The sequence below is a fragment of the Galendromus occidentalis genome, unplaced genomic scaffold, assembly GCF_000255335.2.
Source record: "Galendromus occidentalis unplaced genomic scaffold, Mocc_1.1 scf7180000075612, whole genome shotgun sequence".
In the NCBI taxonomy this organism is placed as follows: domain Eukaryota; kingdom Metazoa; phylum Arthropoda; class Arachnida; order Mesostigmata; family Phytoseiidae; genus Galendromus; species Galendromus occidentalis.
Genome location: NW_003803602.1, coordinates 2,176,613 through 2,194,085, shown reverse-complemented (window position 1 = coordinate 2,194,085; position 17,473 = coordinate 2,176,613). Strand labels below are relative to the sequence as shown.

Below are 17,473 nucleotides of genomic sequence, written 5' to 3'. Positions count from 1 at the left end.
GCCTGGCTCGGAGACCGAAGATCGAAGTGATGGAGATTAATCCATGTTCGAAATGAGTCTCCCATCACTTCACATCGGAAGAAATACTTCGACGACACTTGACGATGCCCTTTTGGTGCTTGCGTGGATAGAACTATCTGAAGTGCGAGGTCATTTTGAGAAATGGGCAGGTAGGTTGGTGTGCACATTCCGCAAGGAGAACATAACTCTCGGTCACCCACGCAGGCGCCGGCGCAGACGGCGCTATGTTATGCGCCGTTTCATCTTCTTTTGTCGTGGTGCAACACGCCCGCGGCTAGTCTGTGCGGAAGTCGGTTTGTCCATCAGTTCCGCCGCGGGTCACCGCGTCACGGAGAGGGAAGCAGGGTGGATTCGGTGGACCCTGGATCCTGAGCTTCGGTCGCATCTCAGAAAATAACATATTTCAAATCTGCCAAGCAAGGAAGTACCTACTTTTCTCGAGCGGAACCTCCATTTGCGGGACGGGAAAACCTTTTTGCAACAGGGATCTCCTTCGAGATGGGAATCGCCTAAGGGGATGAATTGCGGATAGGATTCGGGAACATTCAAATGTCACATTGACCGAGTTCTCCACCGGCTGTCAGGCGTTGAGCAAGCTAGTTCGCTTTACTCGAAGCTTCATAAATTGAAGGAAGGAGCCGTACTGGCGGCTCGCTTAGTCGCTGGAGAAATGGAGACGGCGACGACGTCGACGAGGAAGAGAGCCACGATCACGAAATCCTCTTTGAATATTTTCCGCTTTCTCCCCTATGTACGCTCGCTATCTCCCACACGCTCGATGAAAGTGTTGCTAAGTAGATTACGCTCAGTGCATCGAAGCGCACAGGACACCCAGCTGTACCTTTTGTTCGGCGGCGGGACAGATACGCAGCATAGTCGGAGTGAACGCATATTTATTGCATACATTCCCTATCGCTTCAATTTAGATTGACAGTCAGAATTTCGTCTCGGCTTCCGCTAGAATTTGATTCATGAGAGGAGCGACTTGAAAAAACGATTCAACGAGCGGTTCATCTGACGAAGTGTGAAAAATGTACGGGTTAAAGTTCCTGAACGAGGGAGGGATGGGACGGCATGAACGAAGAAAAATCCGGCATGAAATGAATGTCTGAGGAATTTTCGAAAGGATTTCCTCGAGAGAAAAAGACGAAACTGGTATCGAGGAGCGGAGGCACTCGGGCACGGACGGATACTCCGTCGCAGGATGGCTGATTTTCTCTCTCGAGTCATACGACGAATCGATTTGCGACGACAGCCTTCAGGGATTCTGAAAATTCCACGATGATCCCCGTGCATAGACTGTCATTCGCGATGATTCTTTCCTGGCCTTCTCCCCCTCTCGCATCGGAGCATCAGACGTATCGATCGAAGGAGCGCTTCCGATTCGGAACACTTCAACGAGAAGAGTTCCGGCCGGAATCAATAAATAAACATAAGCCGAGCTCCGGCCGCCTGGGCTCTACCTCAGAGATGTCCTGACACCGAGTCTCCAACGGTTATGGAAAGCAATTGAGGTACGAGGTAGCGGCCACTCTGGCATTAGCGAAGGAACGCGGGTAGTTTCGAGTGTACTCCGTGATCGGGATCATTCTTCCGCGCTCTGCTGTGGAAGAATGGGTCATCAACGTAGCAAACGCATCCAGAAGGGATTGGGAAAAGGTCCACCTGCGGCTTCTGACTTGGATCATGAGGGTTCACGGCTATCAGGGGGAAGAGCATTTCGCGCTGCTTGCAGGCTGTCTTGAAACAGGGCGCCATGTACTCGCACGGTTTGTCACGGTAGCGACATTTCTCCACGCGGGTCGTTTGAGGGAACCTCTCTGTGTTGACGACAGCCATCCAGTGCCCCTTGTAGTTTTTGGCCCAACCTGGGAACGGAGAATAATAATCTTGTCGTACTTGATTTCTTTTTCACTGGGCAGAAACGCCAGACTTTCCGAAGAGGGAATCTCTCCGAAGGTACTGGGAGTATTCATCTGGTCTATTGGAATCGAATGCGATAGAATGAATCTGAACGTCTCATCCGGAAGGGCGGAAATATTGGTCTCATTCGTCACGGGCCTTCGTGTAGTGAAAGCAGAATATTAAACGACGTAGAACGGCTCCGATGATACGCTTGCTCCACTGAACAACGTCATATTGCCGATTGGGGGAAACTCCACTGCCACGGAGGGCAGGCGGGCGGGCGGCTGTCGCGTACAAAGAGAGACGCGGCTACTTGGGCATAGAATGCGCGAGATCGACATAAATTTTTATTGTTGCTCCATTCACATCATTGTTGACAGACAGCCGAGCGAGCTAGCGCACAGCCATTTGTCTCGATGCCGGCGATTCGATCGAAATCGCTCAGCGATGTCGACAATGTAAGTTGACAATCTTTTCCTAGTGCACAAATCTCTAAAGCAGATGGGACCAAGTACGGAGCAGACTGAATCAACTCGAGGGAATGAAGTACCCATATAATCGACACAGCGTATGGATTCGTAAAAAAATCTCTGATGATTCACAGCCATGGAGCTTTCTCTTGCGATGGTATTTTCCCCGTCTCAGTTAGCGCGGGGAACCACGGGAGGTTGGAGACGATACCGGAGCGGAGGTTGAGAGCTTGGGCCGGAATAAAAATCCGGCTGAAAGTCGAGTCACCCCTCAGGATCGACGGCAGAGGCAACGGCTCTGCTTCAAAAAAGGAGGTCGTCGATGCCACCTCTTCGCTAGAGGGGAGAGTTTACTTCCTTTTTTTCTCGTGGAAGCAAACAGAGGCAAAGAAGCATTACTTCCCCACTCGAGTGCCGAGGAGACGTCTAGGCAACCACAACGAATCCGTTCTATTGTTTGCTTTTCGCTCATTCCGTAAATTCTGATATGTGAGAGAGTATCGGAAGTGCCTCCGACCGCGTTTCGTTAGGGTGGAGAATCGAAGTGCTGCTTCGTGGTATCCAGGAGGAACCTTCCGAGAGATGGGGAGCGGATTGCCCTAGTCTGCCGTCTGAGATATCGCACGAGTCAGCTTCACACACTTCCGAGAACCTCACTAAAGCGGAATTCATCGCTCCCACCTCGCCGGGCAGAGCGGGGGCAACCAGAGAGTCGAGGAAAGGGAATCTCCGAGCGAAAAAGACAGACGTTTCTCGAATCCTCCCCTCCTGAATTGTTCTGGTTTCAACTTCCGCTGCCCGTCCTTCTCTGAAACTCGCGGCCGAAGTTTCCAGGTGGGCTATATCCGAAGACTGAATAGCGGTTTTCAGAGAGGCCGACCACATTGAATCTATTCGGTTTCTCCAGCCTCCTCCAAATTAAATCCTGGAGAACGATTCTGAGTGGTTGCTGCTACGGCGCATCGTCGTGAAGACGTCCGTCTTCGAAAAATGTTCTCGCTCATTTTTTAACGCTTGAAGCAGCTACGTTTGGCTTGCCTTCTTCCAACTTGGGCCCGGTGGAGGTCCCCTCACCCTCTCTCAACGAGGTGGTCGAGAGCTCTCAAAGACTCTCGAAAACGAGGCCCTGCAGACGCCTGAGGCGATTTCCAGCAGGCTAACTTTCAATTCGGTCGACTGCGAGATATACGCACCTTGAAAAACTTCAACAATCACTGGGTATGAGGGAATTATTTCTTATCCCGAGAGTACCTATTCCGATGTGAAGCTATGCAATGAATGTGCTGTAAACTCACCGATTCTGAGGTAGGATGTTTCGCTCCGACAGACGGAATCGCCGTGCTCTTTCTCCTGACTGAAGGAATGCGTGAAATTCTCAACCCACTGGACCTCATGGGGTGGGATCTTATACATAGCGTGATAAAGGTCGTACATCTGGTTGTAGTACCGGTCGACGATGGTTTGGACCTTCTCCCTGATGAGAAAATTCGGAATGTATTTATCGCTGGAGGTTATTAGGGGTAGCGCGGGGAGCACCGGGTTGTCCTGAAAATTCAGTGGTACAGCATAGGGGCTTCGGAAGATCTACTGATTCCTCAAATTTTCACTCGACAGCCCGCTTTTCCCCAATAATTGATGTACATCTTGGCGAGATTAGCTAAGAGCCGGATATTCCATGAGGAGCAGGACTCCTCGTCGGGTAAATCTTCGAGGCCCTGGCCTGAACTAGAACTACTCACAGAGCGAAGATCGTCCCTGGATCATACCCCGAATGAACCGGGTCTCGTTTCTAGTTTTTCTTCTCCACTTCGTGCGCAAAAATAAGCTCATCCCCCGAGTGCGTTTTCTGCGTTGATTCATCGGTTTCAGATTTTTTCTTCCTCGTCTCCAATTGCTTCCAAGGGAGGAGAACATGGATTTAGGGGCGCTCCCTAGGATTCCTAGAAGACAGGCCCTTTCCTTCCGCAGCTCGCAATCCTCGTTTCCTCGCTCGCTATCATTCGTCTGCTAGCTCTCGGCAGTCGAGTGGAAAAGCGGAAAAGAGTGAAAGGAGCTCAGACTTGGAGGAAAAATAGGACGAGCAAAGGATTATCCCCAGGAATAACCGCAAGCCATTCGCTACTTGGAGCAGATTCCTATCCCCAGCTGCGTCGAGGGTTAGAGGGCGAATGCTGGATGAGCACTTCTCTTTCTTTTTCCCGGCAAGCCTCCCGTAGATGTTCAACCTCCGTGCCCAATGGGGAAGGGATCGGAGCAATGGGGGGTGGGCTGACGGGCTTCTCTGTGCGCTTCTTTCCCATCGACGTTGAAGCTGACTGAGTGCGCTACTTTGAGTCTGAACATAGCACGAAGGACTGATTCGGAAAATTCCGACCGAGAGCGTGGTCCGGCGGAAGATAAATCCGCATCGAGTCCGCTCTGACGTGAATGGGGAGCTTCTACCGGATTCGGTCGCAGACCTGTTTGACGTCAGCTCCGTGTCTCGAATCTGACGTCGCTCCATCCGTGCCATCTGCGTAACAGGTGGCAGATGCGGTGATTTCTGCGCACGGAAATATTTTCAGGCTTATTAGACCGCGCGAAGTGCCGCACTCCGTCCGAGTAAAGTCCGTTGATACATCAAAGCGAGACTCTCGATCAGGATTCACCGCCGGGGCGGCTCGAGAGTTGGCTAGTCTGACGTCTGAACCGCTCCCCTGAGAGATATCCACCATAATGGGAAACGGTGCATTCTCTCTTGCATTCCGCATGGAATATTTGTCGCGTACACCGCCGTCATCCTGAGGCTGTAATGATCCCAATACAGTCGTCTCCTGATGGAGCTTGGTTGACAGTTAGCTGCATCTCGCTCGCATCTGATAGTTAATTCACTACTGGGAGCATCCGACAGATGGAACTTCCGCCGAAAACATATGATGCAAGCGGTTTAAGCGACCGGGTGAGGTCCTCATCGCTGCGGACTCCTCGACGGGCCCTGCAGGTGCTGTGTTGTTTATCCTGAGCCATCGGATTGCTTTTTTTCCGACGCAGCGGAACAGCTCCGAGAATGATAGCGGTGCGCTATTCCCTTTCTCTTTTCCTCTCCGGCTCCGATCCAAAGTACGAGGTTATTGGAATCCAAGCCTGCCAAAGTGGAAACACAAAAACTCCCATTTCTCTCTTCGAAAATCCTCCCATTCCTCGTTCCTTGCTTGATCTCTAAAGTATCGACAACTTCCGCCGGGAAATCCTTTCCCGGGCCCGTCCGGGCAGGAGCCATGATTGCGGCTGGCGTAGCGTGCCACGCTGGCGATGCCTGCCCTCGGGCCCGCTCCCACGAATCGCGACGTGCTACTCCGGAGAATCGAGTAACTCCCCTCGGCTTCGAGATATGAGAAGGAGGCGGTGAATGCTCGTGGAATACCTATTCTGGGACGCGATGGTCTCTAATTTGAAAAACCAGAAAACTTCTCTAACAGAGCATTTCTCTCGCATGCGCGGTCGACAGCACCTAAATTCGACGCACCGATTCCCCTCTCTGAAAATCAAGTTCGGGGATTTCGCTTTTCGTCGAATACGAGATACCGTCCCCCGACCGAGTTTCTAGGAGCCTTTCCGGTGAATTCTGACATGATGTTACAGACTATATGAATCACAAATAACGAGAAAATCGAGCATGTTCTCAAAGCAGCAGAATTACAGCTTTGCCTCGAAGAGATGTCCCCATCTATGGCGAGTGTTGAGCTCGAACACGCTCATGAATGACCTCTAAGCAGCGATAAATATAATCTGAGTGAAATCGTCTACATCAGGCGCATAGAAGATTTCGAAACGGCCTTCGCGACCACCTGCGGGATGGTACGCCCTCGTTCAGGAGGAGTGAGGAAGTTCCCCGGGGAACTCGGTCTCGCTCTTTTCGTCGACTATCTGTCTCAATTAGTCTCCCCATCTCTCTATCTTTCTGTCGTAGTCTGAAAGTCGGAGACCGTTGTCCTCCTCTCTCGCGAGCTCATATCGCCCGTGCACTTCGAATTCCTCTCTTAGAGCTCGTAAACTCCCCCTCGAGGTGGAGTTGCCGGGCAGGGAAAATGAGCCGAGAACTCGAAATTCAGTCATCCAGTCGAGAGTAGCTCCTCTTCTCCGACCTCGGAGCAGAGTTCGGTTTGTTCGGAAACTTCTCTCGAAACGGACGCGGAAGCGACTAGCAGGCGACTCTATGGTTGGATCGGGTCCTTGGTCCAAGAAATTTAATATCTCTCTCCTCTCCTCGTCACAGATTTCCGTCACTCTCTACGATAGGCCGCTTCTCCCGAAAACCTGTTAATGGAACAGCTGTTGCTCTCTTTTTTCTTCGACTGGAACCACTCCGCTGTCCGCACTCTACCCGATGGGCCGCGCTTCATTGCGATTCCTTTGTTCGACCCCAGGTCCATCCGTCCGGCAGGCGCCATGATTCCGCTGTTCATTTCGCAGGACACGTGGAGCAGGTGTTTGTTCTTGTGCTTTCGAAGAAGCTCGAGACCGAAGAGGCGGAGTACGGAGGCGTCTCGTGACAGCGCTCTTTGTTTGTTTATCAAGTGATGCAAAAGATGCATGGGCTGCATTAGCCCGACAGGCACTCTTTCCGAATGAAGCCGTCGCATCGGTCATCGTGGAAAATTCACGGGAATAGAGCGGCTAATGCAAGACTGAACGTTTGCGTAAGGTCGAGACCCAAAGATGTCGGATGCTGGCTGGGGCATGCCCAGATTTAACTCGGTTGAGGGGGGGGCGAGTCGGATGGACACCATGGTCCCTTGCCTCACCTACCCTCCATGCCTATCGAATGCTTGAGTATCCAGGCGAATCCGGGAATCGCCCGAGACAGGGAGCTATTAGGGCAAGATGCGTCTATCGATATCGAGCTGTCTGTCGTGCCGACTGGTATGAATTAATGACGGCGGGGGCACCGGGATCGGTGGATCTCCAGATCAGAGCTTGTTCAGGCCGGCGGCGAATAAACCGCGCTCTCGTTCGTCGCAAACTAGCGCTCAAAGTAAAAGAGAGCGACCAAATTGAATCAAGCCATCGCTGCGAATTCGCTCCTCCGACGCTCGACGGAGAACGTTGCGATCGTCTTAGCGGATTATCGAGGAGAAAAGCAGAGCGGGAGAGAGAATATCGATATAAGTGAGTATTGGTCATTAGATCACATCTCCCACGATTACCGCCGCGCTCAAAAAACTCCTTCTGCGGTGGAATGACATCGAGAGGCGGAGACGTGGCGGGCAAGAGAAACGAGATCATGTCCTGCTCTAGGCGTTGGCATCCAGCTTTTACAGCTTTGTCGGCCTCGATCCGAGCGAGGCAACACGCCCACGGACGAGGAAACGTGTAAACGTCCGGAACGGGTTTCGGGGTCCGGAGAACTTAGTTGGTAGGGCAACAGTTGATCCGCTGCAGGCGGGGAAAATAACACGATGGAAAAATGCGGAGCATGCGATTATTCTCCATCAGGCTAGAGACTTCGCCTATCTATCAAAGCCGGCTCTTCGGAAGCCTTCCTAGTGCCACAGAGCAGAACAAATGGACCTACAATCTATCCTCGAGCGTTTCCCGGAAACCTAATTCCAGGATTCAGGAGACAACAATTTTCCCGGGAAACAACTCGATTCTGATCGCTCAGTCGTGATTCAGAGGAGAACTTACACTGGATAGTCATGGTTGTGGGCACAAAGATCGAGCTCCCGGGCGCATGCGGGTCTGGCGTCGGAGGCGAAACCCGGTGGAACTGGCTCCCCTCGGTGGGGCGGCCCTCCACGATGCGACGGGAAACTGTCCTTCGCTTTTGGGAATCGGTAGTCGTCGTCTACGCCGGGGGCATCGTCGAAGTCCCTGGAACGTGAGAGGATGATCCTAAAAATTCGAGGAGGAAATCGGAAGAGCTTCCCATCCCTCGCTCCTCAATTGATCGAAGTTCTGAGCTTGCGAAATATACTGAACGATTGAGAGACCGCAGCCGAACAAGAACATACAATGGGAAAAATGTCCAATATCCCCCACTCGGAGACAAGCTTGGTGACAGGCGGGGCACGAAAGAATGGAGAGACAGAATCTCGATTTTGAGCCTATAGAGCGAAGGGCTTCGGTACCGGACTTCCTTTCGCAATGGCTCGCTGGGAGCAAGCAGGCATCGACTTGCCAGCCTCTCTCACGCTGGCAACTGACAACAGCAAGGAAATTCAAGGAGAAGGCGACAAGCAATACGAATCAAAGACGAGAACGACAACGATTAGTCGCAGAACAGTTCGATTTCCCCGATATTCCCCCTTCCCGGACGGGAGGGAGGATTCTCCATTGGAATACGGAATCGATCTGTCGAGCCCCGAAAATTGTCGATTCATTATTCGGGAATTCCTTATTGGGACTGAGTTTAGAGAACTCCCGGGATCCGTCTCGGATAATCTAGCTCATTCCTCCCCGAGCCGACCACCAAGCACTATTCCCGGAGAGCGTCGAGCAGGAAAGCGAGACCGATAATTTTTACGTCTCTGTTAGCCCTGTGGTGATTGGCCAGCGAGGATGTCCCGAGTTGGGCCTATCCCAAGCTGATAGGCCTCGTCATCTCTGCAGATGAGGAGTTTCCGATTGGCTCTCGTGGATCATTCGGCTCGACGCGTCCGTCTATACTGAGTTTTCGACCTTCCGACAGTTTCAACACCGCAATCTAAGCCCGGAAATCGGAAGAAAACGCTTAGCGTGTAGAAAAATCGTTGCAATATAGTAGGGTCTGCGAGGAGAGCTGCTCCCTAGATCCACTGTTCGAGAAAGGACCTTGAGCGACAGTGTCCGTTCATTGGAAGTGCCAAGACTTTAGTCAGGAACTGAGGGAAAGCTTTGCGGAGAGAGAGAGCGCTGTGGATCGATGCTACCGATTCCGCGCCTTGAATGACGCACAACGACGCTTGACTTAATTCGGCAATCTGCACTCCTGTTTTTCTAAGACGGTCCTCCTCCCCCCTTTCAATTGAGTTGGGAATTGGCCGCTCGAGCTGGCGGAACAGTTCTGTGACTGGATGAATAGCGTCCGAACTGAGGCATATCTGTCACCGAGCTGAGTGTACATCTCCATGAGACCCGGATAATATTGAAGCACCACACCGACGAGTCTCATGTAGTGAATTGATCTCTCTATCCAGAATGTTCGTGTCGAAAGGGAGTGCTCGCCCGATGCGCGGGAACAATATCATTTTCAATCGCTTCCTCGAGGAGATCCGAAACACTATTATGAAGATTAGAAGGCATTCTCTTACGATCTTTCATTGTCTCAAGGACACGAGACATTGCTTATTCAGATATTCCGGCATGGATCGGGTTGTCAACAAAGCTGCGGGATAATCAGACTCTCGCAGCCGATTCCCCTCATCATAGGATTCCAGGCGCGATTCCGGAGAGAATCTCCGGAAGTTCGGCGTCGAGAAATCTATTGAGTCTCGAGGAGCATATCGGCTCTCGGAATCGGTAGAGCTCTCCGGAGCGAAAGTTCGTTGTCGCGCATATCCTGGCAAAATCAGGACGATCTTGTCAGAGTCAACACCGTGGATGGAAAGCTCCAAGTGAGGACCCGCCCACCTGCCTGAACTGGACTTGTCAGATTAGACTTGCTTGGATGCGTCGAAAAGGATCTTATCTATGTACGCTTTCTCCCTAGGTCTGAGCCTCTATAACGGCTTACCTTCTATCATCGAGTATCCCTGGACGCCTTTCGGGTTTTCGGTGGAGCCGGTGTGGGTTCGACGTCAACGACCCTCCATCGCGCGGACGACTCTTCGAATGCGTTTGGCCATAGTGATCCTCCCGTGATACGGAATGATCGCGGCGTGCATCATCGTGTCTCACGTCCCTCTCGTCGTCATTAGGGAAGATCTTTATTCCGTGGTCTTTGCGAAGCTCTATATCCACTTTGCGAGTGTCGCGGTCCCTTTGATCCCTGAGGCGGAAATCTCTTCCGTCCCCAACGTCACCTGGTCCGATCCCCCGATCCAATCCTTGTCCCGGTCCTCCTTCGACACGATCACCGGCATTGTCCTTGTCGTGCTCCTTCTTATAGACCACAATGACGGAAGATCCCGAAGACGAGCCGAAAACGCGTTCCTGTCTCTGCTGGGCCACCACCTGTCCATCGGCGAGCATAAGACCGAGCAGCAGGATGTGTGCGAACTGCAAATATTGTTCCACGAGCCGTTAGTTCGCTAAAACTTGCGTTCCCTTTCTCCTGCACGATGTGTCAACGGAGACGCCGAAGAGCCACGGTTCGAACCCTTGGATCACGGCTCGAGTACATCCGTTCGCATCTGAGAGAAACAAGTTGTTTCCCTCAGAATGGAACTCTTTCGACGTGCGCACAACGACTCCCGAGGGATGCTTGGAACAAACACTCCTCACGGGCTGCGGGGAAGCTTTGCTGAGTGGAAGAGCGAGCGAGTTTGTCGGACGCTCAGCCGGCGCAAGGCGGGATGGACGAGCAGGCAAACGGCCTGTTCCTTCCTAGTTTCTTTTGAATGTACCTACTTCCGACGCCCGTCCGCGACGGGCCTGGCTGCTTCTATTTGTGAACACGTTAAGGAAAAGTCCATCGCTCAACTACAAACTCCCCCAAACTAAGGACTACAAGCGAGAAAGAGCGCGAGCTAGAGGAAAGTTGGACTCAGCTTGAAAATTTCAGAATCACTCACTTCACGCCGAGCGCCCCCGCCCGCCATGAAATTTTTCCCACCAATGGAATCGATGCGGACGCGTATCTTCAGGCATCCGGAATTTTCAGGGAAATTCTGTCTTAGCTCATCGAAACATAGGGCCACAAAAGTCCGGAGAACAAGTCGATCTCAGCATTCGAGTCTCTCCCGACTAGTAATCTTGGAATTATGGCCCGATCAAGATCTTCGATTGTTCGGCTACGACTTTTCAGACTTCCGGCCGAGATTCGGTGGGTTCGAGCGAACGCTAGTTAATGACGAGGCATCGGGCGCTCGTCGACGAGAGCCAACGCGACGGTGGAATTTCCCATCAGATTCACTATCATCGATCTAGACGGGCGTTGGCTCACCGTGGAATACAAACGAGGCTTGCCCACCGAGGCTCAAAGTTCTACACAAAACAAGTAGATAGCTCCGTTCCGGACGTAAGACCAACGGCTTCTGATAATCAAAGCAGATTCCGGAGAAACGGAAGGTCACGGAGAACTTTTCCGCGAGTGCTCGGAATCCGGGGAACTCGACGTACGATTTCTACTTTTGGCGCGAATCAACGTCGGTAGGGTCCTCCGCTCACCATCAGGTAAGTCGCCAGCAGGTTCTCGACTGACTTAGCGAACGGATCCGAGAGGTTCTCAAAACCGAGGGGCTGCGCGTCGCATAGCTCCAAGACAAGGGGACTTACCAATCGCATCGTGTGAGATCCTTTGGAGCGCACACACCGAGTATCGGAGGAGAACACACCAGGCTGATGGGATAACCGAAGACGCAGCAGAAATGCCGTCTTCTGGCTGCGACCTACGATTATAATTTGCGGTGGTCTTTCTCGGCTTGCTGGCGGTCAAGGATCGTGGTCGTTTGCCTCTCCCTTTTGCTCACATTTGCTTGACTAATTGTCACGGACTTCGTACTTTTCCCTTACGGGCGGGTGTGTTTTCTGTGAGGTCACATACGAGCGGAGACCGATTCCCAAGCAAATGAGGAGCAGCGTGTCCTAAGGGGGCGGGTATCCGCTTCGGCAGTCGAGGGCGAATTCCGAGACGGAAGTCCATCGCTCCACAGCCCATCAGGAAAGCCTATCGGAGAACTCTTTCGTGAACACCATCGGCGGGATTTCCTTATCGAGTCCAATCTCGAGGATTCGACAGCTCGATCAAGGAGATCGGGAGCCACCATAACGTAGTTCATCAGTCAATGATCTTCTTGATTTTCATCCTTTCTCCATGCATCTCGATTCCTGATTTGATCGCCGCGCCGGCACCGTGGGTTGAATTTCCGCGTATATGTGAACCTCCAGAAAGAATCACACGCTTGTCGAGGGCATTGTCCGACCTCCACGGAGTCGCTTGCGGGCATTGCGAGAGAGAAGCGCAATAAAACGACTACCTACTCGACATAAGTCACCTCGTTTTGTATCCTCAGCCCGAGTTCTTGTCATGGCTTCAGCGGTAGTGTAGGACGGCCCGGAAACACGTCATACTAGATATGAAGGTCGGCCTATTTATAGTGGGTTTCATAGTTGTAGGTATACTATTATTAGGGAGGAGAACTCGCTGCACGGAGCACATTGCACTCGATGCGAACGTAAATTTCCGCCGACGGAAGCGACGAGGCGGAATATGCTGCATTTAGACCAGTGTCTATTTCTGCTTTCCCCGGCCTGTCGCGGTATGGTCTGTGGGAAGTCACATCCGTTGGAGCTTTCCCTCATCGTGTTGGGGGTATTTTCCACAGCATTCGGTGGCCGAGAGGGCATGGATTTGAAATTGAATGATCCTGGGCCGTACGCGCTTATCGGAAGATGTTCGAGGCGGAGTTCAGAAATAGAATTGTCCTGCGCCGACGTGGACGCGAGCTTTGGAAACTAGAGTAGATAACACAGGGGCATGACAAAAGCGAGAACCAGTAACAGAAACTTCATAGCCATCCCCAGAACAATAATCGGCGCGGGCATTCAAACGAACCGCTCGGCCTAGAGCTCCAGCAAGATAAGCTAACAGTATGGCTATTCGACAGTTGTTTCGAAAATACATCGCATATACAGATCGACAGAAAATCTAAACGATCTCTTGCTCGTAGCGTTCAGGGATTTTTCGGGGAAAGATAGATACCCTCGGATAATTTTCCATTCAGGTGATTACGATCAGTGAGGCTCCGCCCATCCAGGGAGGCAGCAAGGATGCACACGGACATATACATCGCCTTCCTCTATCGAGATCCCTGGCCCGAGACTTCTTCTCCGAATGATCTCGCAGAATGAGGCCCTTCTCCGTATCCTGGAAATCGCCCCTGTACGACTGAGCTCCTGGCGACCGGGATCATCTAGTGCGAATTATTTACGGCTCCCGTTTTGGGGAGAGAAAAACCTGTCACACGATTCATTCATGGCGCGCCGTCCATTCATTCGTCCGTGCTGAGCCGGACGGAGCCGTCGGTAAGTCATTAGGTGGTCGCGCCGACGCACGGACGGACGGGGTTGACGTTCAGTTAGGGCAGAAAACCGCCGAGAAAGTGAGACGTGCTCCGTGGAGATAGAAAGTTAATGAGAAGACTTCACCCACTGTGTGTCCATTGTCTGCAACAGTCGTTCCATCACATCGGCCTTGACCGTCAAGTCGTCATCGTCGTCGTGGTTGTCATCCCTTTCTGGATCACGCGAAATGCCAACTGCCCAAAAACCCGCCAAGCTCGAGAGGTAAGAAGCTGGAAGGCAACTACTTGATTCGCTGTTTCCGCATTAGAAAAATGAAATTCGTACATCCGTCGTATTTCGTTGGCGATCCGGCCTCGCAGTGCTCGCTCAGCACATTTTGTTAAACAAGGTCGAACGCGTCGGAGTTCCTACCGTCCGCTTCCTTTCCAAGAAACGGAATTCCGGGGCTTCTACCCTGAGGGCAATCATCATCGCCCGAATGGATTGGTAAGCTCATGAAAGTCCAAAATACTTTTTTTCTCCGGTGTTCTAGGATTCTAGAGCGATAGAGTGATCCCGAGCGCGGTCCAGCTGCATCTAGCCCGCTCAGGAACATGGTCGTTGGCAAGATGGCCGATCATTTCGGGGAATCGGAGCGTTGAACAGCAGGTGCTGTGAGCGGAGTTTGGCGACTCTCGGAGCTGCTGGATTCCCGCTCTGCATGGAAGTGAAGAAAGAGAAACGACGAATCGGGCATCGATTCGAGCTCTCTCATCGAAACTTCGGTAAGGGACGTCCGAGGAGAGTTCGCGCTCAAGACCCTCGATCTGTCTGAATCGCTCGGCACGGGTCTGGCGCGACGGGATTCATTCGGATTTTTCGGGGAACCCGAGAGACACAGAGGACGAGTGAAACGCAGTCCGACCCCTCTCAAGACGAGATATGACCTGTCAGTCCGGGCTCTCTTTTCGAGAATAACTGAGTTGTTCTCTAGCAGAGAGACGGACGGACAGGCGAGCAAGCAGCTGAAACTCAATTAGGAGAGCCAGCGAGGACGAAGGTACCTGTGGAATGTTCATGGGGATCACGTTTGCACGTTCGTAAGTCGGAAGAGAGGAAGTCGTTCTTCCAGAAGCGCACTGCAACATCGCTCCCGCTATTACCACGCTAATATCAAAAACACGCGCATCGCGTGAGTCGGATGTTTTCTGCTGTCGGGAGTGAAAGCTGAGTGAGAACCGCCTCGTCGTCTCTCACCTTGGCAGCAATCGGTGGGCACCTCGAACGGCTGATTTCCCAGCTTTTGACTGCGCCCAGACATGTGCCTGAACGAGGATTGAAACAGTACTATTGTTTCAATACTACTGTTACAGTAGGTACTTGTTTTACAGCGGGTTCCCCGAATATTTCATTTTCCGTAGTCTCCATCATACCAGACGGTTCCGCTCGAGCCGCGAATCGCGACGACCCCACGTATTCTCCCGCACCGGGAGGCTCCGTTCAGCTCTATCAGGCGCTCCGGATGACCGTCGCAAAGAAGTTTCTTGAAATCGGAAGCAGGAAATTGTAAAAGCCGAGCGGTAGCATAGCGCAGAACGGAAACAGATTTTTCCCGGGCGAGAAGGATGTCGCGCGAATCGAATCGACTCGAAAACCGCCTCCAAAGTTATGCACATGTTTCCCGGGCACTGGGGGACACTCCGTGACGCGATTCCGCGATTTCGGGACGTCCTCGGAAAAGCAGTGGAAATTAAGCTTCGAGAAGCCCGCTTGCTTCTCGGGATCCTCTCCGGCCGGAGCAGGAAGGAGAGGGATTCCCGCAAGCATGAGAGAGCGTCCGGTGTCCTCGCTCCCTCAGCAACGGCAGTCGATGCCGCTCTGCGTGAAGATTATTATGATTATTATCCGCTAACCGGATACTTGCGACGGCTACTCTGCGAGCGACATTCCGAGCGTTGGGAAATCGTAGTCAGAGATGACAGGTGAGAGATGATTGAGAAATGAGGGACAAACGGGGGGAAACTGAATAAGTTCATGAGTCACAGATAATCATTCGGTCTGGAGAGATGTGTTATTGGATCGCCTCGCAATAAAATCAATGATCCCGATCCATACCTTCGTCTTATCTCGATAGTCGCACGAACTCCTGTTCGCACGTCAAGCGCGGTGATGAACGAGCTCTCCCGCCTCGTCAGAGAAGTTCCCCCGTTTTTCAGAACAGAGAAGGCCTTCGATTGACCTGCTCGATACGACTGGCCGGTTGTTTCTGTTCAAGACTCTTGTCCCTTATCGTGCATCATTCCAATGGGCCTAGGAGGTGATCCGTATTGGTCAGATGCAGGGATGCCTGTATCGAATCATCTTATTCTCTCCGACTGACTGACTAGTCTGGCTCCTTCGCGTGTATCCACTCTGGCTCTGGGGGTGTCCTCGGTCCTTCCCGAAACTTCCCGAGTCATTCTGAAATGGCGGATACGCAAACGGCCTAGAATACATAGAAGAGGCGGGCGCCATAGATCCCAGATTCCCGGATCCCTCAACATTTCCTCCTTCCTGGGGAGGAAATTCGCTCATGGGGAATGCGTCAGATATTGAGCCACCCTGGATTCATTCCTTACTGAGACGCTCGCGTTCGTGCTGGCCGAATGCGTAGGCGGCTGATGTGAGTACGATTCCGAGATACAGGACAGCCTCGATCATCTCGGATGACGCCTGCCAGCCACTGTGGATATAGGTGCCTAATCGAGTGTTGACAAAAACGAGGCTCAATCGGAATAAGTCGGAATCTCGATCATATCGAGCACATTTCACTTCAGTCAGCTGAAATAGCCGAGACGAGCTCTCAGGAAGCTGATACGATCGAGACTCCACTGCATTCAGGACTTGCCGCGAAGTTTATACGGATTCTCGACTCAGATGAATACCGTCCTCCCTTCCTAAACGTCAAAATTTCATTACCAGGCCCTTTGACTCGTTCCTCGTCAGGAATGTCTACGGTGACATTGAAGAGTTCGCTCAGTTCCCTCGGGCAATGCACCCGCGGGGAAATCAAGCCTAACGTGAATTACGTTCAACTTCAGAATGGTTCGTGGCATGCGCAGGCTTGGCCCGGTATCGAATGAGACGACTCCACTCAATCCAGGGGAGGTCGGCCCCAGTCTGAATGAAACTCGAAGCTTCCCAAGCGTGATTACCGACGGTTCGCAGCAGAGGCTCTCTCAGACCAGAACGAGTTTGCGTCCGAAGCCACTGAGTTGAACTCTGACCCCCCTTCGGAAATCGGCGGAGATTTCCTGTTTCGTCGCCGGGGAGTCCGAGCGGTGATAAGCTGAAGGTCCGGAGCGCTCCCCCGAGCTGAGATCGGGGATCTGAGCCTCTCCCCTTCGCTTTTGGAGCAGCAACTAATTTCAATCCCGGAAACTGCTGTAGCCGGAGGGAGTCGTCGGTGACGAAGAACGAAATGCGAGCGACTCGCTCGCCCGCCGGTCTGTCTACCGCTCGGCTCCAGGCGACGCATTGAGCACACGGAGTCAGCATGGCTGAATTTGACGTGGGAGACTAAAAGGCCGCCGCCACCATCGTCATCGTCCCGCAAGCGGCATCAGCTGCGCGAATGACGTCTATAAATAACCAGACGTTTCCCGACTCACTCGATTCTAACTTCGAGCTCGGGGCGGGGGAAACAAAGCTCAAAGTTGAGTCGTTTGTCGCCGTCATCGTTGTTCACCAGCTTCTGCTGTCGCCGCTGGGCATGTATCCCCTCGGAAGGACAAATACGGGCCCTTTTTCCCCCGTCTTGTGACCGCTCCCCATATGATCGAGCTCCACGACCTCGATGATGGCTTGGATGTGCGGTCTGGCCGAGAGATACCTAATCACGGAGGGTTCGAGTCTCTGAACCTTATTCACGCTCGATATTTTCCATAACTTTCAAAATGATGTCAACAAGGATT

General features: G+C 52.4%; 1 protein-coding gene across 1 annotated transcript; it reads right to left on the bottom strand.

Moving 5' to 3' along the window:
• Positions 1-1,560: 1,560 nt before the first annotated feature.
• LOC100900234 (uncharacterized) lies at positions 1,561-11,801 on the bottom strand. The gene is made up of 5 exons (XM_029112034.1): positions 11,685-11,801; positions 10,090-10,574; positions 8,064-8,249; positions 3,692-3,870; positions 1,561-1,889 (listed from the first exon to the last, which is right to left on the bottom strand). The coding sequence occupies exons 1-5, from the start codon at positions 11,799-11,801 to the stop codon at positions 1,561-1,563; spliced, it is 1,296 nt and encodes a 431-aa protein (XP_028967867.1).
• Positions 11,802-17,473: the final 5,672 nt, after the last annotated feature.

What these genes read in the sequence shown, in the direction of transcription:
- LOC100900234 (XM_029112034.1), bottom strand. Translation starts at nt 11,801, where the DNA reads ATGCGATTGGTAAGTCCCCTTGTCTTGGAGCTATGCGACGCGCAGCCC. An exon ending in GGGATACTCGATGATAGAAG is followed by an intron (nt 8,250 to 10,089) that starts GTAAGCCGTTAT and finishes CTCACGTTCCAG; the next exon opens with GGACTTCGACGATGCCCCCG. An exon ending in CACAACCATGACTATCCAGT is followed by an intron (nt 3,871 to 8,063) that starts GTAAGTTCTCCT and finishes TTTTCTCATCAG; the next exon opens with GGAGAAGGTCCAAACCATCG.